The sequence below is a fragment of the Mobula birostris genome, chromosome 8, assembly GCF_030028105.1.
Source record: "Mobula birostris isolate sMobBir1 chromosome 8, sMobBir1.hap1, whole genome shotgun sequence".
Classification (NCBI taxonomy): Eukaryota; Metazoa; Chordata; class Chondrichthyes; order Myliobatiformes; family Myliobatidae; genus Mobula; species Mobula birostris.
Genome location: NC_092377.1, coordinates 135,859,285 through 135,884,133, shown reverse-complemented (window position 1 = coordinate 135,884,133; position 24,849 = coordinate 135,859,285). Strand labels below are relative to the sequence as shown.

Here is a 24,849-nt window from a genome sequence, read left to right as displayed (position 1 = left end):
ATTGTTGAAATGAGTACAATAAGCTGGGTCAACACAAAAACAGACCACAACCACTTAACAAAACAATGCACATTCAACACATATTTGAGATTAAGATGCTTGTTCTTTCTTCCATCTCCCTATCTGTTTACCTCAGCCTCTGCTGGCTGTTCCCTCCTCAATCTCTTCTCCTATCAGCTGTGTGTACTTTGCACACACTTCTCATCCAATCCAGTTAGGGCTAATTAATCCCTGAGGTGGGTGGGAAGGAGAGGAAGAGAAGGGGCAAGGATATAAGAGCAGAAAATTATACCACAGGCTGTGAAGGTACATTGGTGAGATCATACTGTTCTCTGTCTCATGCAAACTGATATGGAGAGAAATATCTATTGTTGAAAGTGCCATTCCTGGTTTACAGTATGATATTGTTGTTGGCAGTGACTGTGAACAGCTAAGTTCTAAAAGGGTTAAAACAACTTTAGTCCACAGTCTGACAGGTGGGAATGACTTTGATCGAATTGGCAATTAAATTTCCCAGAATGACTCATACTCTAGTTCAGGCAGTTTTGATTAACTTGGTTGTTAAAAGTTCTTCATTTTTCTGCAGCCCGACAGGGTTACCGATGCTGAATAGTAGTTTTTTTTTGTAATTCTCCCCAGTTCATGGATTCAAGTTGTGGAATGTGGAGGCTCCTCTGCTTCAGCTTGGCTCTTGCGCAGAAAGGTAGTGGCTGTTTTAAATTTAGTTTTTGGGGGGAGGGCGTGTGTGCTTTTTGCTATTGAACAACGGTTTCTATTCCTCTTGTGATCACAGGTCAGAGTGAAGTCAAAGAGCTGGATAGCAAATCTCTACTGAATGCTGTTCAGACCAAGACCGTACTTACAGAAGATGTAATCGTCAAGACTAACCAGAGTATGTTTCTGACCTTCCTTGTGTTTATTCTGGTCAACTGTTCTGGGACTTTGTTTGAACCTTTTGCTGAAGACTTGTCTGAAAGAAATCTCAGACAGCAACAGATGGACGTGTATTTCAGAAAGTATTCTGTTGCCTTGGTAAAACTGACACCTTTTAGTGAAGTGTGCGGCAGCTTTGTGTTAAATTGCTTCGCTGTGAACGCTGCTTTTCCTTCTGAGTTATTGATGTTTCTTGCAGGTTTTCTTCGACGTGGAAAGCACGTGAGGAGCTTCTCCATCGAAGGAGATATTATCAAACTCGTGAGTTTCTTCCTGTTTATGTTTCCTTTTTATTTTGTTCTCGTGATGTTATATTGCTCCCTTGGGGCTTGGCTGCTTGGAACTGATGCGGTTGTGCATTGTCGTGTGGGTAAGGGTACCCACAACCAGGGTGGCGTACGGTTTCTGTGGGCCTGAAGTTGACGGAATCAGGGAAACCGCTTGCCTTTCATCCACCGACTTTCCCATTGTCTACGTCCCTGTTTGTGCCTGGCTGTCCCTGGAGAGGGGCATTCAGCGACCAGTTCATACGGCAGGATGTACTGAACCGGCCGTTTGATTTGGCAGTCCTTCGGTGCGTGGGTCTGAATACCTCCCCACGCCTGGACTGAATCAGAACTCGGAGGTTGACGGGGTGTAAACCTATAATTTGTTTTTTGAGTGCCCCTGGTGACTATAACTTGGTTTGCTTTCTCAATCTCAGCTCCGGCAAAACGTCGTAACGTCCCAAACCCGAACGTGGCTGAAATCCCCGGACGGCGTGGTGAGGATTCCGTACGAGATCTCACCGCAGTACGGTAGGTGGGACTGGGGTACGAAGCAGGCAGTTTTAGATGTCCTGTCTGTTTGGTGTTGGTTAGCGAGCTGAATAGACATTAGAAGAGTGCCGTGGGACAAATAAAGGCATGGCACCCTCTCCTCGCTGTCTTTGGGGGGGGGGAGACTCTTGAGGGGGGACACACACAAAACACTGGAGGTATTCAGCGGGCTGGGCAGCATTTATATGAAACAGTGCAGTCGACGTTTCGGGCTGAAACCCCTGCCGAAGGGTCTCGGCCTAAAACGTCGTCGACCGTGCTCTTTTCTATAGATGCTGCCTGGCCTGCTGAGTTCCTCCAGCATTTCGAGGGTGTTGCTTGGATTTCCAGCATCTGCAGATTTTTCTCATTTGTGAGGTCGCGGGGGCACAGATTTGTTTCATACTGGGCATTGTATGTACAGAGCTTCCTACTTGAACACCTAACGCACCGAAGCTTAGGAGATGCGACCAGGTGAAACAGCTTGGAGCGGCCCCATCGAACCACGCCACCGCAGCGACTGCCGACAATCCCGATTAACGCCAACGTAATCACGGGACAACTTGCAATGACCGACTAACCTACCCGGTACATCTTTGGCCTGTGGGAGGAAACCGGAGCACCCGGGGAAAACCCAGGCATTCCGTGGGGAGGACGTCCAGACGGCGCTGGGACTGAACTCCGGGGTGTCCTGTGCCGCGCTGGTGTCGTGCCAACCGCTACACTACCGTGGTCATACATCCTTCTCTGTCCGTGTGATTCAAGGGCTCATCTCGCCACCTTTGGACTGCCTTAATCTGGAGAAAAGACTTCCCTTGCCACCCTCACGATTTTGTAAACCTCCATGAGGTCATCCCTCGGTTTTCCGTGCTACAAGGAATAAAGTTCTAGCCTGTCCAGCTCTCTAGTCCTGGTAGCAAACCTGTAAATCATTTCTGCCCTTTTTCCAGTTTCCCTACATCTTTCTTAGAATAGGGAAAATGAAACTATGCAGAGTACTCAATGTGTGACCTCACCAACAACTTGCTCACTCTCCTGACTGATGAAGGCCAGTGTGCTAAACACCCTTTTCTCCACCCTGCCTGCCTGTGATGCTGCTTTCAATAAACCAAGTACATCCAGGTCCCTCTGTTCCATCACACCCTCTCAGGCCCTACCATTCATTGACAAGCCCTAGGCTGGTCTGACATTCCAAAATCATCACCTCATACTTCATAGTAAAACACACTTGGCCTGCTTTCCTAACTGGGCACGATCCTCTGTAATCCATGATGACTGTCTTCACTGTCAATGGCACCTCCTAATTTAGTGTCCTTTCCAAACTTTGCTGATCAAGCCTTGTGCCTTTGATTTCAAGTCTACTGATCACTTCTGAATAATAACCAACAAAAGTCCCAACACCAATCCCTGTGAAACTACTACTGGTCACCGGTCTCCATTCTGAGAAACCATCACCACCCTCTGCTTCCTACGTCTGAGCTCATTTTGAATGCACTTAACTTGCTCTCCTCAGACTCTGAGACCTAACTTTCCAGACCAGGCTGCCATGTTGCACTTGGTCAAATCATGGAATTCTTTGCCACAGGCAGCTGTGGAGGCCAAGTCTTTATGTATGTTTAAGGCAGAGGTTAATAGATTCGTGACTGGTCAGGACATGAAGAGATACGGGGAGAAGGTAGGAGATTGGGGCTGAGGGGGAAAATGGCTCAGCCATGATGAAATGGTGGAGAAGACTCGATGGGCCAAATGGCCTAATTCTGCTCCTTTATCTAATGGTCTTGTCAAGGCCTTGCTAAATTCCACTGCTCTGCTCTTGTCTATCCTTTTGGTTACCTCTCCCAAAACCTCTGAAAAGTTTGCCAAGCGTGACTGCCCTCACACAATGTCATGCTGACTCTTCCTAATGAGACTGTATCCAAATACTGGTGAATCCTACTCAGAATTTCCTCCAGCAACTTGATGTCAGGCAGACTGGCCTGTCCTTTCTACCCTTCTGAAACCATGGAACAACTTTTGCCAGCTTCCAGTCTTCAAGAAATTCACTAGTGGCCAACAATGCAGTGAATCACCCTGGGGGGGTGGGGGGGGGGGAGGCATCTGTATTTTCCCCTCTAGCCTCCCACAAAGTGCACTCAGTCAAGCCCTGGGGTTCTATCCACCTTAATGCATTGCAAGGCTATAAACACCTGGTCATATCAATGTCCTTCAAAACATCTTTGTTTCCCTTGTCTCTTGAATAACTTATGATTTTCTCCTCAGTAAGCACTGGAAAGAAATATTTATTTTTAAAAAATATCCCCCTGTGGCTCAAGACATAGGCCTCTCTCCCTAGTCAGCTTTTAATATAACTGTAGTATCTCCTGGGATTTTCCTTGCCTGCCAGATCCATCATTGCCCTCTCTTTGCCCACTTGATTTTCCCCTTAAACGTTTTCTTAATCTTTTTATATTTTCAAGGGGTTTCACTGATCCCCAACTTCCTAAGCCCAATGTATGCTTCCTTTTTCTTGACCAGAATCTCAATAGGCATGGTTCCTTAAACTTGCCAGGGTTATCAGTCACCCTACTTGCTGGTGTTGGACACTTGTTATCACACTCTTCTCCACTCTACCCCTTGCCCCCTCAGTAATTTGTTCTGCCTCGTTCTGTAAGGAGGTCCAGTGTTGCATCTTGTGGGCCTTCAGATATATACAATCCCTTGACAGGTTTCACAAATTCCACCCTGTCCACTGTATTGCAGACCTCAATCATATTTTCTCTTAAAATCCACCACCTAAGATCCAGTCTCTCCTCATAACTGGATATTCTCTCCTAGAAAACATCTCGGTGAATCCCCCTCTGTTCCCCTCTTCAATGCAGTGACATCCTTCCTACAGTGTGGTGACCCAGACTGCATGCAGTACTCCAACTGAAGTCTGATCATCCTGGCATTTGGGTAACTTTTTAGCTGCTTCTGTAACAATTTTTATTTTACCATTCAAAGTTGTTAGCCCTGAGCTGAACCCCCCCCAAACCAGGAGGACCACTGGACCATTCTTAGTCTGGCCTCTATCCTTTGACCTGTATGGCATGGGTGACCCTACCAAGAGTCAAAGCGCAAGCCCTGACTCCAGCTCTCCATTGAGTTACTCGAGCCTCACAACCCCACGACAAGGTTGGAAGTGAGTTCTGACCGATGTTCTATAAATATGGTGTATAAAGCTCCCTGTCCTAACTAACGAAGGCTAGTATCCCATATGTCACCATAACCATATTAAGTACATGTGCTGCCACCTCCAAGGATCAAGTACATGAGGGTCCCTTTGTTCCTCAGTACTCCCTCAGACTTGATCTCATCAGTAATCCCAAAATGCATCAGCTCACAATTAAACTCCATCTGCCGCTCCTCATCCCACGTCACCCATATATCGACATCACTCTGTAGCCTAAGATCACCCACCCCTGTCAACAACTTCTCTCCCCCCCCCCCCCCCCCCAATCCTTGTGCTACATGTAAACTTGCAGATCATTGAAAACCTATGGCACAATACAGGCCCTTCGGCCCACAAAGCTGTGCCAAACATGTACTTTAGAAATTACCTAGGGTTACCCATAGCCCTCTATTTTTCTAAGCTCCATGTATCCATCCAGGAGACTCTTAAAAGGTCCTATCGTTTCAGCCTCCACCACTGTCACTGGCAGTCCATTCCACGCACTCACCACTCTCTGCGTGTTTTTTTTAAAAAAACTTCCCCTGACATCTCCTCTGTACCTGCTTCCAAGCACCTTAAAACTGTGCCCTCTTGTGATAGCCATTTCAGTCCTGGGAAAAAGCCTCTGACTATCCACACGATAAATACCTCTCATCGTCTTATACACCTCTATCAGGTCACCTCTCATCCTCTGTCGCTCCAAGGAGGAAAGGCCAAGTACACTCAACCTATTCTCATAAGGCATGCTCGCCAATCCAGGCAACATTCTTGTAAATCTCCTCTGCACTCTTTCCATTGTTTCCACATCCTCCACATAGTGAGGTGACCAGAACTGAGCACAGTACTCCAAGTGGGGTCTGACCAGGGTCCTATATAGCTGCAACATTACCTCGGCTCCTAAACTCAATCCCATGGTTGATGAAGGCCAATGCACCGTATGCCTTCTTAACTACAGAACATGCCTCCCTCGTCCGCATCACTCAAGTCCTTCCACAGCTGCATCCTGTTTCCATTTTTAATTTTTAATCTCCAGGGTTTGTAGTTTTTTTAAACCTAAATGATATTTTCCCTTTTCTCCAGACGAACAGACCCGGAGAGAGATCAGACGAGGCTTTGAGGAGTTTGAAAGATTCACCTGCATCCGATTTGTACCTCACACTGACGAGGAGGACTTCATCTCTCTTCAGCCTGTTCCCGGGTACGTACAGATTCCCCAGTGGTGAGGCAAGGCCAGTCTGATGTTTTTGTTTTTGCCCTGCATACAGACTGATGCCCCCACACTGGTTCCCTGTTACCACCAGGACTTGCTCTTGATACAGAAAAGGGCAAGATTACAACTGATAGATGGGTGTGAGCACCTAACCCTGGGGATACCATTCCTAATGAGAGGCACAGAATCTTCTACCGTGTGGCAATGTTGTGGCTTAAATTAGTGGGCTAGTGTTTTGAGGTCTGTTTAATTTTAAAAAAAAAAAAAAAAAAAAAAAAAAAAAAAAAAGTGGGAGCAAGAACAGACATCCAGTCCCTTGTATCTGCCATTCAATACAACGATGACTGATTTCCTTTTTAATTCAGCACCACTTTTCGTCACTGACTCTGTAACCATGATCCCTGTTTGGAAAAAGAAAGTTGAAATGCCCTGAGTTTAACCTTGGCCTGGGAGGTTTAATTGAAGTGATTGTAGATGTGGACTGCGCTGGTGGTACTGAAAACCCTGACCTTTAAGTCGTTAAATTGTTGGTCGTATAAACCCTCCTGGTTCACTGACGCCAACAAAAGGAATCCAACTCAAGTTTGGACCAAGTGCGGTGGGCTGATGCCTGCTGGGTTCTGAACAGTAAATGTCGGCAATGCCAGTGATGCTCGGGTCCTGTGAGTCTCGAGATGTGGGTGTGCTCCGTCACTGGGGTTCAGAATTCAGTTTCTCCGTGGACGCGAAGGTAACGGTGCTTGTCTGTCTCGCAGGTGTTCTGCGTCAGTGGGACGGGTTGGCGGCATGCAGCTCATCTTGCTGAACCAGCGGTGCCTGGAGAAGGGGAAGGGCGTTGTTGAGCACGAGTTAATGCACTCCCTGGGCTTCTGGCATGAACATACGAGGAGCGACCGAGATAAATACATCAAGATCGAGTGGAAGAATGTGTGGCCCGGTAACTTCCTCTCCCCCAGATCTAGTTTTGTCCCTTCATCCCTGAACAACTCAAGCCAGTCTTGGAGAGTCTCCCGTCTCTCTGGGTCTGGCAGAATTCAGCTTATTTTGGACGGTTGTGCTGTAAAGGGTTGTGGAGCATTGACTGCAGGGACATGAGTTTGAATCCCAAGTGGAACTGATCTTGATTAATAGTAATGAGAAAGTTGCTGGTTGCTATCAAAATCCACCTGGGTGTTTATGTCCTTGGGGAGGATGACTACTGTCCATGCCTTGTCTGGCCACAAACCCACTGGTGTGGTTGATTCCTAACTCCTGCCTTAGTCCAGCGATGCACTGTAAATGCCCATTGTAAGTTGTCCCACAGTTAGGCCAGAGTTGTATCAGGGATTGCTGGGCAGCATAGCTCAAAGGGGCAGAAGGGCCTCTTCTGCACTCTATCTCAATCAAAAAATAAAATAGAGGGCAGTGAAACAAGCTGATACAATTACAACAGTTAAAAGGCACTTGTGCAGGTGAATGAACAGGAAGAGTAGAGGAACATGGGACTGACGTAGGCAATGGAGATTAGAGTAGACAGGCACTATGCTTTGTGTTTTGGGGTGTCCCATGGTTGTAAGGCAATAGCTTCATTACAAGATATTAGAAATGTACAAGTGTGCTGTGATTGGGCAGTTTCTGTCATACTTCCCTTTCAGGTTATGAACATAACTTTTTAAAGAAAAATACCAATAATTTGAAGTCCAAATACGATTATGGCTCCATCTTGCATTATAGCAGGTAAGAGTGATGGTGGAGCGTTGTGAATGTCTCTGAGGTTTCTAGATTTAAGTTTTCGGATCCCACTTTGAATGTTTGAAGTTAACGGTAATTACCTGAAACTTGCCACCTCAGTAAATCAACTTTAAACTTTCATTTCTCTCCTAAGTTACATTGAACCCTGTATGCCAATCATTAGTATTCTACCTATGTGATCTGCGGGGTCCTTCGTGAGAAGGTGAAACAGTGGATGACCTCTTCGTGAATAAGGCAGGGCAAGTGACAGAGAGGAGCACTTTGAGACCAGACCATCATTTCATTAGTATAAAGTAGGCACGGAGAAAGAAAGGAAGGGTCCATGGGTTAAAGTCTTAAACTAGGGCAGGGCCAATAATGGAGTCATCAGATGAGATCTTGCGGAGGTCATTTGGGTGGGATTGTTTGCTGGTAGAAGGACAATAGGCAAGTGGGAGGCTTTTTGAAAGTGTGATATTGAGAATCTGGGGCAGCTAGGGTTAAGGGCAAGGCTGGCAAGTTTAGGGAACTGATGAGTGCTGTTGAGGCTCTGGTCAAGAAGGAGGCATTCAAGAGGTTTAGGCAACTGATGACAAGCAAACCTTCAGAGCATAAGAATTGTAGGGGCAATCTTGAGGGCAAATAAGAGTAGATGAGATGGATCTGGCAGGCAGGGTTAAGGAAAATCATGAGATTCTACAGGTACATTAAGAGTAAGAGGGTGGCTATGGAGAGAGTATATCCACTTTAAAAATCAGCATTGCTATCTGTGTCAAACCAAATTAATATTTCTCCAGTTTTTTTTACTAAAGGAATTGGGGGAAATGGGTGATGACTTGGACCACACAGACTTCCACAGAGGTCTTAAAGCCCATTAAGATAGAACAGTACAGTATAAGAACAGGTTCTTCAGCCTGTGGTGTGCAAAACGAATCCCTTCTGTCCACACAACATCCATACCGCTCCGCTCTCTGCTCATTAATGTGCCTCTGAGTTCCTTAAATGCTACCGTTGTATTTGCCATTGCATTCCAAGTACGCACCATTTGGTGTATATATAAAACAAAAAGTGCCCAGCACATCTCCTTTCAACTTATCATCTGCATGATTTTTGGGTATTAGACATTTCAACCCTAGAGGGAATGATTCTGGCTGTCTACTACCTGAGCCTCTCATAATCTAATAAAACTCTACTAGGATTTCCTACAGCCTTCACTTCAGAAGTTTACCCAACCTCTATAGTAGTATGTGCCCTCTAATCCAGGCAGCATCCTGGTAAATCTGTTGTCTATATGGACTTTAGGAAGGCCTGGGGGGTCCCACGTGGCAGGTGAATCTGGAAGACAAAATCTGGTAGATGCTGGTAATCTGAGAAACACACAAGCAATGCTGGAGGAACTCAGCAGGCCAGGCAGCATCTATGGAAAAGAGTAAACAGCTGATGTTCTGGGCCGAGACCTTTCATCAGACTTTGAAGGGTTCTGCCCAAAACATCGACTGTTTACTCTTTTCCATAGATGCTGCCTGGCTTGCTGAGTTCCTCTGGCATTTTGTAGGCGAGTCTGGAAGGTTAGATTGCATGGGATCCAGGGAGAGCCAGTTAAGTGGATACATAATTGGTTCAGCGGTAGGAAGCAGAGGGCAATGGTCTCAAAATGGAGGCCAGTGACTAGTGGTGTACTGTATCACAGGATTGTGCTGGGGCCTTATTTACATCTGAACAATTTGGATGTACATAGTAAGTTTGTGAATGATATTAATGCAAGTGGGATCTTAAAGAACATTATCAACAATAATAGGAAAATCTTGATTAGCTAGGCAAGTGGGCCAAAGATTGGCAAATGGCTTTCAACTGCAATAAATACAGGGCGTTGCATTTTGGAAGTCAAACCCAGGGTGATCTTGTACAGTGAACGGTCATTGGGAGTGCTGTGGAACAGGGTGGCCTGGGTCTTTGAATATTGCATTGTAGGTAAACAGCGTGGTGACAGTGTCTGGCACCTAAGTCTTCATCGGTCAGGGCGTTGAGTATCGGAGTTGGAATATTGTGTTGCACTTATACAAGATGTTGACAGGGCTGCACTTGGAGGATAGTGCACAGTCACGCTGTTATAGGAATGACATAATTAAACTGGAGAGGGTGCAGAGAGGTTCACAAGGATGCTACCAGGACTTGAGAGCCTGAGTTTATAGGGGAAGGCTGGGCAGGCTAGTTCTCTATTCCTTGGAACGTAGGGGATTGAGGGGGACCTTGAAGATGTGTAAATCATGAGGTGATGATGGGGTGAATGCATTCTTCTTCCCAGTGAAGCAGAACTAAAGGGCACAGGTTTAAGGTGAGATATGAAAGATTTAAAAGTGACCTGAGAGGTAACTTCATGCAGAGAGGACTGAACATGGAATTAGCTCCCAGAGAAGGTGACTGAGGTAGGTACGTTTATGTTGTTCAAAAGTCATGTAGACAGGTACATGGATAGAAAAGGTTTAGGAGGGATATGGGCCAAATGGAACTACCATGGTCAGCATGGACTAGATGGGCTGAAGGGCCAGTGTCTTTGTATGACTTATTGCAATGTAACCTTTTCAGCTTTGGTCTCTGCTCTCCACTTCTAACCTTTCACGTCTCTGAATGTATCTGCTGCTGAAGCAGGTCCTGCTGTGTGATACTGCACTTGGTCAAGTTTTCCTTGGCAGAGCAACTTTGGGCATTCTGCTCTTTAAAAATAGTAGCTGTGTAAATGCAAGCTTTGTTCTTGTCAAAATAGGCAGGGCTTTGATCTGCATTGAACTTCTCATCCATTTACAGGACAGCATTTTCCAGGAATGGACAGCCAACATTGACGCCACTGGTGGATACAGACGCTGTGATTGGCCAACGAGTCTGCTTGAGTGAGATGGACTTGCTGAAGGTTAACCAGCTCTACAACTGCACGGCATATCTCAAGGACGAGGCTGATATGGTGAAACGTAAGGGCAAGAGGAACCAGTGGTTTTAAGAGAATGTGAGACTTCTAGTAAAACTGAAACCTACTGAAGTTCGTCACTTAATACCAGCTGTGCCTGATGGTAGCAGATTTCAAATTTATTTGGGTTTCATCAGTGTTACCCCTGCTTCTGACACAGCCCATAACGGGCAAACCCCTGCTTTAACTGGTGGGCGTTTTAACCATGAGCAGCCTCCTGGTGGTTTGTCTGACTTTTTTGTGGGAGGAGAGAAGGAAAGAATGAAAATGGGAATTTGTGGTGGTTCAGAGTGCAAGTCAGATTACTTGGACATCAGTCTAGGATGAGTCCTCATCTAATGTGCATCTCAGAAAATAGTTCATGAGTGAAACACTACTTTTGGGTAGCTCTGTGGGATTTGTACCTGGTTGGGTGGGGGGGTGAGTCTCAAACTTGGGAGAGGAAGCAGAACCCCACCCACCTGTAAACTACCTGGGGGTATACTTGAGAAGCTGAGGACTGCAGACCAGAGCTGGGGGCTGGTGGGACTGGGGAGACAAACTGTCTTGGAAGAAAGGAGGTTTGGACTAGGACAAGCTTGAGCAGTTGGTGCTTAAAAGGATCTGGATGTCCATGTTCAATAGGTACACCTAATGTCAGAAATGTTTACATCCTGAAATTCTTCTTCACAAACATCCATGAAAACAAAGGAGTGCCTCCAAAGAATGAAGGAAGCTAAACCTTAGAACCCCAAAGTCCCCCTCCATGCACAAGCAGTGTGTATGAATTGTTGGAGATTAACACAAATGGCAAGTGATGTGGGAGGCAAATGGTACAATGGCCTTTACTCAGGGCTGGAATTCATGAGCTGTCCTGCTCCCACTACACTGGGAACTGGTGAGACCCGTCTGGTCTCCCAATGAAGGAAGTCGTCACTGCAGTCGGAGCACAAGAGGTTATCCTGTCGGAACGCTGGAGCAGAGATCCATTCGCAGACCCAGTACTGTGAACACAGTGATATTAATTGAGTAGCAAATCCAGGGGGCAACAAAACAGTGTCAAAGTTCAGGCAGAGATCAGAATCAGGAAACAGGCAGAGTCGATAGTCAGACGGACAGTACAGATACGAATGCTGGAAAGGCACAGGAAAATTCACTAGCACAATCTGGCAACAAACAGGTGAAGCACAATGAGACACAGGTGGCAGCAATACAGGTAATAATGAGAAACAGGTGAGAGACGGAGTACTCAATAATATAGGGGCCGGAGTAGAGCAGGAGTGGGGACAGGAGCACATGGCAATACAAAACCACAGACTGACAGCTAGGGGGAACCCAGCGTAGCAATCTCTCATGAGAGAGTGAACAATCTGGGTTTATATTCCCTCAATTTAGAGGGTGGCGATTACTTCATTGGAACATACAAACTGTTTGTTGTGCTTGGTAGGTGGAGCGGGGGGTGACTTTGCCTGGCTGGAGTGCCCAAAACTGGGTTTGCGAAAAGGAGTCTACATGCTGACACATGAGAAGTTTCTTCACTTATTGAGCATCGAATCTTTGGAATTCCCTATCCAAGAGGATGTAATGGTGTTGACCCATTCATGTAGGTGACCAATAGATTCTTGGCTATTAAAAGGATCCGGTGTCAGTGGAGGAGTCACTAAGGAAAAGGAGCTGGCATGATTTTCATGGATGGGGAACAGACACGAAGGGCAGAATGGCCTTGATTCTATATCATCAGTTTCCAACATCAGCCCACATGGGGGGTTGGGGAGGCTCTTTCTGCTCTAAGCCTGGAAACCTGAGGGGACACAAGTTTGTTCTCACTTCTCCCTCCCACCTTAGGGCGTCCAGTGGCGAATGAAGGTGGCACCACTCATGAGACCGGAAGAACCAAGGAGGCAGTCAGACCGAAATCTTTCCAGGACGTCCCTGCTGGAAGCGCAGGACTCGGTACCGGAGCCAGAGTGGTGGGAGCTCCTTCTGGAAACGGGCCCACCACGGCTCCGGAGGTTCTCCAATGCCTCTGGGTAGGACCACACCTGTTCACACACAGGGTAGCCGCCGAGGGGCCGGCGCTGGATGTTCCTGGGAGCAGTTGGGAGCTGCCCAGCACAGCCCGTAACCTTGAGCCAAGGTTTCTTCCCCTGGCTGAGCTCCGTCGCTGCCCCCACAGAAGCCGAGCGCAAATCCGGTCAGCGGCCACCCCTCCTGTACCGAGCGTGCGCACAGCAGCTGCGTCCCGGCTCGACGCATCGGTGCCGAACTCCACTGAGGGAGCAGAGTTCCAGTGACACAGCCCAACCTCTCCACGTACCGCCCGCCCCTGCCCAGCAGGCCACTCACTGGGCATTCACTCACCACCAGTTGTCCTCTGCCCTGCAGCGGGGCCACTGTCCGTCTCCACCGGTTCTGTTGGCCCGACACCACGGTCACCTCCCCAGCCGGCCACCACTCTTCATCCCAGGGACTCGCTTCGGGCACCGGGGTGGAGCTGTGGGGTCTGATTGACATGACCCCGTCCCCCTGGAGAGGCCTCGGCCTCTGACGTGCCCGTGTCCCCTGGTAAGGCTGCACCCTGTGACTTGACCCCACCCTCTGAAGAGGGCTTGCCCTCTGATCAGGCCACACCCATTGAAGAGGCCCTGATCTCTGACCTAACCCCATCCAACAAGCAGATCAGAGATCACACTCACCAACACCATCCCATCCTCCAACTGGGCACTTCCCTCCAAACAGGCTCCATCCACTGACCTCACCCTGGCCTTGCCTTGCATTCTGACCAGGTCCCTCCCCTCTAGTCAGTCCCACTTGTCTGCCAAGGTCTCTACAGAATACCTGCTGGGTCGCAGGCCCTCAGTGAGGACACTCCTCCAAGGGCTGTCCTCCTTGACTGAGATCCTCCTGCCCAGTGATCCCCCTCCCGAGCCAGTCCCCTCTCCCCTGGCTGCTGCTCCACTGGATTGGAGAACCCTGCGAGAGCCTCCCCTCGGGGGGGACCAGTGGGACATCGGGCATTGAGACTGGGCCGAAAGTGGTTCACACCAAAGGACAGTGTGAGGACTGAGGAGTTAAGGAGAAATGTCAGTCTCAGATTTATTATTAATGATGAATTTTGTTTCGCTGCAGCAGAACAATGCACAATGTAAAAAAATTACAAAAGAAATAAATAGTGCAAAAGGAATATTGTGGTGGTGTTGACGGACCATTCAGAAATCTGATGGCAGAGGGCAAGAAGCTTCTGAAATGTTGAGTGTGTGTCTTTGTACTCCTGTGCCTCTGGCAGTAATGAGGAGAGAGCACGTCCCGGGTGCTGAGGGAACTTGATGATGCTGCCGTCCTGAAGCTCCACTCTCTGGAGATGTCTTTCCCGACGGCGAGGGCTGTACCTGTCCACAACCCTCGGCAGCCTCTCTTCGCTGCTGGGGGACGCCGAAGCTGGAACTCGCCGAGGAGCCCCCGAGCCACTGCGTCAGTGTGGGCAGCAGTGATGTCTGTACGTGTAGACAAAACACTATCTTAAATCACCTGATAATGTGGCAACTCCTGATTGGAATGAAATCTAATCCACACCAGAAGTTTGCAATCTGGAGCACTGCCAGGCTGAGGCGTAAACTTTATTTCTCCTTCCACAGATGCTGCCTGATGTTCTGGGTATTTTCTGTTTTGTTTTAGAGTAAAATGATGGTCCGGTTTTGATTTTTCAGTCCTGGTGAATTAGTTGTGACTCTTGGAAGGGAGTTTGATAAGTACTTGTGGACTGGGACTGGCTGGATTCTTTCAAAAACTGAAATCTCTTATTGCTGTAAGCTTCCTGTGATCCTCTACTTTTGTCAAACACTGAGGCTGTGGCAGAAATACTGTGTCTTTGTATTTCAAGCTTGTGTTCTTCAGAATTGAGTTGATGGTTCACAAGACTACGCTCCTTGGGCGGGTAGAGGGCTGGCGTAGACTTGATGGGCTGAATGGCTCCTTGTGTGTTGTAAGAATTGGTGATCGTAACCTGACTCTGGGCTAGGCTGGAGCTAGGTTAAGCTGCTGGGCACAGCAGTGTATCTGAATCCTTGTGAAGAAATGCTTTCTGGGCTCATGGGATTGATTTGCAGCAGTTGAAGGTTTTGGCCATGCAGAGAGATTGGGCTGTGTTCTCTGTTCTGCCAGGGGGAAGGTCACATTAATGTGGCTGTTCAACCTGCAGACACAGACTGGTGGTCTGGATGGAGAAACAACTTGTATTCTGTCTGGGTAGTTAAACCTGATGGCATCGACATCTCATCTAACTTCCAGTAATTACCCCTCTCTGTTTGACTCCCTTTTTATCTGTTACCCCATTTCCCATTCTGGTTGCCCTACCCACTCACCCCCTACCATTAGGACCCCCCCCAATCACCTTCCTCTGATTCGCCATCTTCCTCCCTTCCTTGCCTACTGTTCTCTATCAGATTCCTCCTCTTTCCATTTATCACCTCCTAGCTTGTCACATCATTTCCCCCCCACACATCCACCTTCCCCCTCACCTGTAAGTTCCAGCTCATACCCCCTTCCCCACCTTCTCATTCTACCTCCTGCCCCCTTCCTTTCCAGTCCTGATGAAAAGTCTTAGCCTGAAATGTTAACTGTTTATTTGCCTTCATTGATGCTGCCTGAATCGCGCATTTCTCTGGATTTCCAACATCGGCAGAATCCGGTGATCTGGAGAAAGTTGTTCAAATGCTATTCTGGCAAATGGGGATTTGAAATTCAATTAAGTAAAGCTGGGATCACTCCTTGTGACTAAGTTGACAGTGATTAAAATCTGTCTGGTTTATGTACAGTAGGTCAGCAGTCAATGCTGGAAATACTCAGCAGGCCAGGCAGTGTCAGTGGAGAGAGAACCAAAGTGAGCATTTCATTATCAAAGACCTTCCTAGATCATCAAACAGTACAGCACTGGGCAGGCCATTCAACCTACGATGGTGTGCCAATCTTTATTTAGATACGGTATGGAATAGGCCCTTTGAGCCCCACAGCCCAGCAACCCACCAATTTAACCCTTGCCTAATCATGGGACAATTTACAATGAACGATTTAACCTATGGGAGGAAACCAGAGCACCTGGAGCAAACATGCTTTCATAGAATAGTACAGCACAGTACAGGCCCTTTGGCCCACAATGCTGTGCTGACCCTCAAACCCTGCCTCCCATATAAGCCCCCACCTTAAATTCCTCCATATACCTGTCTAGTAGTTTCTTAAACTTCACTAGTGTATCTGCCTCCACCACTGACTCAGGCAGTGTATTCCATGCACCAACCACTGAGTAAAAAACCTTCCTCTAATATCCCCCTTGAACTTCCCACCCCTTACCTTAAAGCCATGTCCTCTTGTATTGAGCAGTGGTGCCCTGGGGAAGAGGCACGGGCAATCCACTCTATCTATTCCTCTTATTATCTTGTACACCTCTATCACGTCTCGTCTCATCCTCCTCCTCTCCAAAGAGTAAAGCCCTAGCTCCCTTAATCTCTGATCATAATGCATACTTTCTAAACCAGGCAGCATCCTGATAAATCTCCTCTGTACCCTTTCCAATGCTTCCACATCCTTCCTATAGTGAGGTGACCAGAACTGGACACAGTACTCCAAGTGTGGCCTAACCAGAGTTTTATAGAGCTGCATCATTACATCGCGACTCTTAAACTCTATCCCTCGACTTATGAAAGCTAACACCCCATAAGCTTTCTTAACTACCCTATCCACCTGTGAGGCAACTTTCAGGGATCTGTGGACATGTACCCCGAGATCCCTCTACTCCTCCACACTACCAAGTATCCTGCCTTTTACTTTGTACTCTGCCTTGGAGTTTGTCCTTCCAAAGTGTACCACCTCACACTTCTCCGGGTTGAACTCCATCTGCCACTTCTCAGCCCACTTCTGCATCCTATCAATGTCTCTCTGCAATCTTTGACAATCCTCTACGCTATCTACAACACCACCAACCTTTGTGTTGTCTGCAAACTTGCCAACCTACCCTTCTACCCCCACATCCAGGTCGTTAATAAAAATCACGAAAAGTAGAGGTCCCAGAACAGATCCTTGTGGGACACCACTAGTCACAATCCTCCAATCTGAATGTACTCTCTCCACCACCACCCTCTGCCTTCTGCAGGCAAGCCAATTCTGAATCCACCTGGCCAAACTTCCCTGGATCCCATGCCTTCTAACTTTCTGAATAAGCCTACAGTGTGGAACCTTGTCAAATGCCTTACTAAAATCCATGTAGATCACATCCACTGCACTACCCTCATCTATATGCCTGGTCACCACCTCAAAGAACTCTTATCAGGCTTGTTAGACAAGATCTGCCCTTCACAAAGCCTGGGGGGAAACGTACAAACGTGCTTAGAGGATGCTGGAATTGAACTTTGAACTACGACACCCCGAGCTGTGATAGCACTATGCTACAGTGGCTCCCTCTCTTGATGACAATTTACAGTCAAGGGTTTTGAAGAAAAGTCTTCAGCTTGATGTGTAATCTCTCCCTCCACAGATACTGTGTGGCCAGTTGAGGATTTCCAATGTTGTCTGTTCATTGCATCAACGATTCCTCCGTTTCCAGGGTTACTGAGTCAATTCCGATGATGAGCTGACCAGGCGGGTTTCCTTTTCCAGGCCGTCACCTGCGCCTAGAGGCAGAGTGGGGAGAAAGTTGTGCTCGTCAGCCCAGTACTGACCGGACAGAGGTGCCTGTCGTTCTGGAACCACATGTCTGGGGAACACGTGGGTGAGTGGTGAGAGAGGCAGACAGCGTGCTCCCTGTGTTCATCTTGTTCCAGGGTTCAGTGGCCAGTGACAAAGGATCTGGTGAGCAGAGGGACAGCTTGAGGTATTGCAAAGATGAGTCGTGCATGCACATACTTGTGCTCTGTGCATGTGAGTCCTGTGTGTGTTTTAGCTCCTGTGCTTTGCTGTATGTGTGAGTCAGTGGAATCTACAGGACACAGAGAGGGACTTCTCCGTTAGGCTTGCTCAAAGTTCAAAGTGAATCTTTTTAAATATCAAAGAATGTATGTTATCATATATTTTACCTTGAGATGCATTTTCTTGTAGCTGGCTGGTGGTGTAGTGGCTTCAGCACGGGACTTTGAGGTGAGTGGTCCTGGGTTTGAATCCAGCCGACTCCTTGTGTGCTTTCCATCCGTGCTGGGTTGAGCATCAAGCTGGTGACTTGGCCTTGGGGGTTTTTTTAAAAAAAAACAGACAAAATGCTGAAGAAATGGCAGGGTTGCCACCTGATGCGCCACAAGGCACAGAGAGGAGTAACAATTTGCAAGAAAAAGACATACAATTTTTCATAAATCGTACCATAAACAAAGAATGACAAACAACCAATGTGCAAAAGAAGACAACAGTAAATTTTTTAAAAAGTGATCCTGAGATCGAGTTGAAAGTGAGCCTCTGGGATATGGAATCAGCTCCGAGTTGTGTGTGGAGGTATCCACACTGGTTCAGGAGTCTGGTGGTTGTAGGGTAATAACTATCCACACTGGTTCAGGAGTCTGGTGGTTGTAGGGTAATAACTATCCACACTGGTTCAGGAGTCTGGTGGTTGTAGGGTAATAACTATTCCTGAACCTGCTGGTGCAGGACCTAAAGTACCTCCTGCCCATTAATACAAGAGCATGGCATGGATGGCAGGGTTCCTTCATGGGTACTGCTTTCTTATGGCAGCGCTCTGTGGCGATGTACTCAGTGGAGTGGGCTTTCCCTGTGACAGACTGGGCTGTATCTGCCATTTTCTGTAATCTCCTCTGTTCCTGGGCTTTGGTGTTTCCACACCAAGCTGTGATGCAACCATTTAGGATGCCCTCCACTGTGCACCTACAGAAGTTCGTCAGTTTTTGGTGACATGCCACATCTGTGCAAGACCTCACAAAGAAAGTGGAGGTGCTGCCGTGCCTTTGTGACGGGACTTGAGTGCTAGTCCTAAGACAGATCCTCTGATAGGTTAACACAAAGGAATTTAATGCTGCTCACCCTCTCCTGCTCCGATTCCCTAATGAGGTCTGGCCCATGGACCTCTGCTGTTTCGTTCTGTAGTCGATAATTAGCTGATGTTGAGTGGGAAGTTGTGATGCCACTTAACCCGATCTTCGATCTCTCTGTGCCAGTTTGACTCTGCCAACAACAGTGGGGTTGTCGGCAAACTTCCTTAAGTATTGGAGCTGTGCCTAGCCACACAATCAAAGGTAGAAAGTGAGTAAAACTTGAGCAGGGCACATTTACATAATGCCTTTAACCTTGCACTTCCCATGGCTTCTAAAGTGCTCTGACCAATGTAATGTCGGAAACTTGGGGTTAACCCTTTGCTGAAGACTCTTCCCTTTGCTTTGCTGATCTGGGGTACTGAAGGGAACTTCTCAGCCCTTCGCAATGGTGTTTTGCAACTTTTCATAGCCAAGGGAGACAGCCTTGCATTATTTCTGTGAATTTAGCAGCTGCTGACAGATCAGATGTGACACTTTCCTTCATGCTGAAAACAAGGAACCTTCTTATCACAGACTTTAAATCTGTTTCCTTTTAGGCTCCTTAAATGTGTATCCGAAGCATGAGAGCTCCTCACACTGGCACAAGCTGTGGTCTGACCAGGATTGCAAGAGGCTAAACGCCAAGGTGGTCCTGTTCTCTTCCACTCTTTTTCTTCCCCCCCCCCCCCCCCCCCCCCCCGTGGACAGGCATATCGAGTAAGTCGAGATCTGGCCAAACAGTAAGAGCTGAAGAAAGAACTGGGCTGTGGAATCTGTGTCTGCTGTCCTGTCTGCTCTCTTTCACACTGCAATTTCTACAGCCGGTGAAACCCTGACGACTCTCCTGGGGTGCATATTTGTACTGACTGTGCAATCGTTGAGCCTGTGGTCAGTCAAGTTTATTGTCCTCTGCACAAGTCCAATGACAACCTTGCAAAAGCATCACAGGCACATAGCATCAGATACACAGCATTCAGAAAAAAACATTAAAACCTAAATTAAACACAACTTGTACATTAGAAAACTACAATTAGAACAAATAAATACAAAGTCACTTTAGTTCAAAGTAGTTATAGTGTCGCGATTAGGGTTTGATCCATTGGTTCAAGAACCGAATGATTGAAGGGAACTAGCTATTCTTGAACCTGGTGGATTGGGGTTTCGGGCTTCCTGCCCAGTGGTAACTGAGAAGATTACATGGACTGGATGGTGGGGATCTTTGATGCTGCCGCCTTGAGGTCCTTCTGCAGTTGTACAGGGCCCTGGTGAGACCACACCTGGAGTATTGTGTGCAGTTTTGGTCTCCAAATTTGAGGAAGGACATTCTTGCTATGGAGGGAGTGCAGTGTAGGTTCACGAGGTTAATTCCTGGGATGGCGGGACTGTCATATGTTGAAAGATTGGAGTGACTGGGCTTGTATACACTGGAATTTAGAAGGATGAGAGGGGGTCTGATTGAAACATATAGAGATTGGACATGCTAGAGGTAGGAAACATGTTCCTGATGTTGGGAGTCCAGAACCAGAGGCCACAGTTTAAGAATAATGGGTAGACCATTTAGAATGGAGTTGAGGAAAAACGTTTTCACACAGGGTTGTGGTTCTGTGGAATGCTCTGCCTAAGAAGGCAGTGGAGGCCAATTCTCTGGATTCTTTCAAGAAAGAGTTAGAGTTCTTAAAGATAGCGCAGTGAAGGGATATGGGGAGAAGGCAGGAACGGAGTACTGATTGTGGATGATCAGCCATGATCACAGTGAATGGTGGTGCTGGCTCAAAGGGCTGAATGGCCTACTCCTGCACCTATTGTCTATGGTGGCACCTCCTGTAGATGCCACTTTTGGTGGGGAGGGTTGTGCCCATGACATATTGGATAGAGTCCACTACTGTCTGCAGCTTCTTGTATTCATGCACATTTAAATTGCCGTACTGGACCATGAAACAATCAGTCAGAACACTTTTTGTACATCTTCAGGTGTGTGTTAGTGTCCAACATCTAGCTGACCCTCTTCAAGTCTAAGGTTGACCAAGTTTCTGCCACGAGTTCAGTGCCCATAAATTTGGAATGTGATAAATTAGAAACTTTGTCTCTCTGACTCAGACCATGAGTGGCCTGTATTGGGCATTTTCATGCCTTACAAGGTGCAGATTGGAAGACTGTGTGGGGTGCCACTCCTTGCACAGACTAGAGCAATTGCCTTGCTCAAGGGCACATGCTGCCACAGCTGAGGCTCGAACTAGTGACCTTGAGATCACTAGATGAACGCCTTAACCACTTGGCCACATGCCCACACAAAAGCTAAAAGCTCAACTTTATCTCTGAAAGGTACCTTGTTCTAGAGTCGTACAGCACAGAAACGGGCCCAATGGCCTAACTGGTCCTTGCCAGCTAAGATGTTCATCCAAGTTAGTCCCATTTGCCCACATCTGACACAGTTGAAAAATCATTGATCTGAAACATTAATAAAAAATGCGAGAGGATCTCAGCAGGTGAGGCAGCTTCTACGGAGGGGAATAAGGAGTCAGTGTTTTGGACCGAGACTCTTCATCAGAAATGTTGACTCTTTGTTCCTCTCCATAGATGCTGCCTGACCTGCTGAGTTCCTCCAGCAATGTGTGTTTGTGTGTTGCTCTGCACTTCCAGCAGCGGCAGAGTCTCTTGTGTTTCTGAGATATTAACTTTTGTTTCTCTCTCTGAATGTGCTGCCTGGTCTGTTAATGATTACAGCACTTTCTGCTGCAGTTTGTTTTGCAGTGTGTGTAGTACAGTACTTTGCTTTTCCTGGACTACAGATTAATGGCAAGACCAGCTCATCCTTCAGACTGGCCTGTAGGTTTGAAAGCTGCACAATCTAGGCTAAACACTAACAGACAACCCCGGAGTGTTGTAATCTTATTTGAGGGGATAGTTTTAGATCAAATATAGAGTTTAGGGGTCGACAATGAAAGCTGAGAGACTGCCAGATTGTTTCCGAGGTTACTTCAGGGGGTCAAACTTGGGTCAGCTTTAGATGGGAAGAGGGTAGCAGACACCAACAGAATCAACAAACTCATCTGTAAGGCCAGTGATGTTGTGGGGATGGAACTGGACTCTCTCACAGTGGTGTCTGAAAAGAGGATGCTGTCTAAGTTGCATGCCATCTTGGACAATGTCTCCCATCCACTGCATAATGTACTGTTTGGGCACAGGAGTACATTCAGCCAGAGACTCATTCCACTGAGATGCAGCACAGAGTGTCATAGGAAGTCATTCCTGCCTGTGGCCATCAAACTTACAACTCCTCCCTTGGAGGGTCAGACACCCTGAGCTAATAGGCTGGTCCTGGACTTATTTCCTGGCATAATTTACATATTACTATTTAAATATTTATGGTTTTATTACTATTTAATTATTTATGGTGCAGCTGTAACGAAAACCAATTTCCCCTGGGATCAATAAAGTATGACTATGACTGTGAAGATGTAAACAATGATATTGACTGCTTGGGCCAAATGGCTTAGTTCTCTGCTATAATATCTGTTATTTTGAGTTGATTCTACAGCCGAGCACAATAGCACAGGGAGAAGCCCATGAATTTGAGGTTGGGATGTTCCCGCTGCTCCTGACCAGTGTCTGTGTCTTCAGGTGATAATTGAAGGTGACCTGTTGGAGTAATGCTGCAGCTGACGACCTGCATCTGCACATGCGGAGCGGCGCCACAAACAGGAGGCAGCAGCTCCCAAACTGCTGTCTCGCTGTGTCTCTCTCCCCTCTACTGATTTCCAGCAATGTATTGAGGAGAGACAAAATAAATGTTTGCTGTGTACTTTCACTTTCTGGATTCCCATACCCTACCTACAGTTGCTAAGCTAATATTCCAGGTGTTTTCACCTCTCTAAACCTTGTCACTACAAAGATTTTCTGTGGCACCTTTTGCGGCCTCTAGCATTTTACAGACAAAAGTATTTAAAAGTGGTCACTGTTATGCTGTTGGAAATGAAGTGTGTTCTGCATGGAGAGCTCACGCAAACAGTAATGCGATCGTGATTGGATTGATGTTTGCTTCCTGATGTTGAGTAGGGCTGGGGACTGCCTTGCATACTGTGGGTGGGGGGGGGGGGGGGGCGGTGAATAGGCGTGGCTTGGGCCAAATGGTGCCTCCTCTGACTGTGCCAAGTACCAGCAGAATGCCAGCCTAGAGCTTGTATTCATCTCCCACCCTGGGACTTGAACCCACAACCTTCTGACTCAGTGGAGAAAGCAACTAGTGAATCTGGTTGGTGCAAACACATTGAAATTGAAATATCTTTATTGTCATTGCATAGTACAATTTGTCATGCACCAATACAGTGAAAATGGGTTTGCAACTCTCATACTCAATACTCTAAAACAACAAATAAAATAACTAATAAATAAAATCGAGTAACCAGCCAGTCTAAGCAATGTCCAGCAGTACAAAAGCAGATGCATGACAGCCACAAAACTGGTATTAAAGTAGCAATATAATGAATTATGGATGATGCTTGATCGATTGGTTCAGAGCAATTATAGCTCTGGGGCAGGAAAAAGCTTCAGGCTGGAAGTGCGGGCATAGAAAATTTCATAATGTCTGCCAGATGGAAGATGTTCAAACATGATTGCACGGGCGTGTATTGTCCTTACAGATGCCTGTAGCTTTCTTTAGGCAGCGAGAGCTGTGTCCCGATGATCTGTGCGCAAGAGACGACCTGCTGAAGTGCTTTCCTATCAGCTGCTGTACAACTGAGGTACCACACAGAGATGCAGTATGTTAAGAGGCTCTCTATAGTGCAGTGGTAAAAGGTCACGGGCCTCTGTTCAGGTAGACCAGCTTTCTGCAGCGTCCTGAGGGAAAACAAGCATTGCTGTGCTTCCTTAACTATTGTAGTGGTGTTAGAGGACCATGTAAGGTCTTGTGAGATATGTATTCCCAGAAACCTGTAACTGGACACTATCTTCACTATGTCTCTGTTAATGTAAACATTGTAAAACATGTTCATGTTTTGAATTTATTAAGTCTTGTCTGTCGCCAAGGCTGAGACTAATGAGACTTCTCATCTGACCTTCCACTGTCCTCTCCTTCTGCAGGGGAGTACTGGACGCAGGAGGTTTGCTGATGTACACAAAGACTGACCCCAGTCCCAGTTAAACCCTAACTCACCACAAAGGGCACCACGGTAACGTAGCAGTTAGTATGACTCTGTTACAGCTTGGGCCATCGAAGTTCAGTGTTCTATAAGGAGTTTGTACGTCTCTCCTGTGCAACGCACACACTTCCTCCCACAGTCCACGGGTTGCTAACGGTCCAGCTCGAAGGGCTGCAGCTCTAAAACTTGTGAGAGATCTAATTATTCTGTGGAAAACACAAGGCTCCAGATGCTGGAATCAGGAACAACAAATAATCTGCTGGAGGAAATCAGAAGGTTGGGCGGGGGGGGGGTTGGCAGAACTGATGTTTTGGGTTGAAATACAGCATCGGGACTGAGAGGGCTGACGGTCATGGGGAAAGACAAGGGAGGGACAGGAGTCAGCGGTGATGGGTGGGCTGTGCCAGGTAGAGGATCATTGGGGAATGTGTCTTTGATTTAAGAAGCAATTTTTTTTTTCCCCTCTGTGTACAGACTGGGTGCTACTCTCTGCCTGCATGAATAAAAAGAATGTATTTCATCTTGGTTTATGGAATTCTGTGATATCTATCTATCTCTCCCCCCCTCTCCCCCATCAGAGAGTCAAAGGCCCAGAGCATGATGATCATAGAAAAGTCACCACAGGAGATTATTATTTTTTGTTAACCCATTGTGGCTGGGTTAGTCAGACTCAGATATACAAAGCTAATTCAATGTGGAAATATTGGATAAGAATCTATAATTGATCAGCTTTAATATAATACTTTGTTCACCTTGTAAAGTAGTTCAGTTGAACTCCCTAACGAAGGTGGTGTTAAGCCGTGAATAGCAAGGAGCTTTTACTGTTTAACCTAGTGCATACTGACCAGTCACAATGGTCTCGCCATGGTTATGTTGACACAGCCCCTCCTAACCTGGCCGTACTTGTTATTTTGGGTTGTGCTC

At 47.0% G+C, this 24,849-nt stretch overlaps 1 protein-coding gene across 2 annotated transcripts; it reads left to right on the top strand.

The window, feature by feature from the left end:
- Positions 1 to 660: 660 nt before the first annotated feature.
- Positions 661 to 14,082, top strand: LOC140201746 (low choriolytic enzyme-like). Of its 2 annotated transcripts, XM_072266360.1 has the most exons (9): positions 661 to 703; positions 794 to 892; positions 1,133 to 1,194; positions 1,637 to 1,730; positions 6,001 to 6,118; positions 6,886 to 7,067; positions 7,765 to 7,846; positions 10,646 to 10,806; positions 12,627 to 14,082. In XM_072266360.1, the coding sequence occupies exons 1-9, from the start codon at positions 661 to 663 to the stop codon at positions 13,073 to 13,075; spliced, it is 1,290 nt and encodes a 429-aa protein (XP_072122461.1). In that variant the 3' UTR covers positions 13,076 to 14,082. The 2 variants fall into 2 exon arrangements, with proteins under 2 accessions (XP_072122461.1, XP_072122462.1); XM_072266361.1 differs by lacking the exons at positions 661 to 703; positions 794 to 892; positions 1,133 to 1,194 and adding an exon at positions 1,242 to 1,303 and having other exon boundaries at positions 12,627 to 14,080.
- Positions 14,083 to 24,849: the final 10,767 nt, after the last annotated feature.

Coding starts and splice junctions, on each gene's coding strand:
- LOC140201746 (XM_072266360.1), top strand. CDS start 661: ATGTGGAGGCTCCTCTGCTTCAGCTTGGCTCTTGCGCAGAAAG. Junction 1,731..6,000: donor CGAGATCTCACCGCAGTACG/GTAGGTGGGACT, acceptor CCTTTTCTCCAG/ACGAACAGACCCGGAGAGAG. Junction 7,068..7,764: donor GTGGAAGAATGTGTGGCCCG/GTAACTTCCTCT, acceptor CTTCCCTTTCAG/GTTATGAACATAACTTTTTA.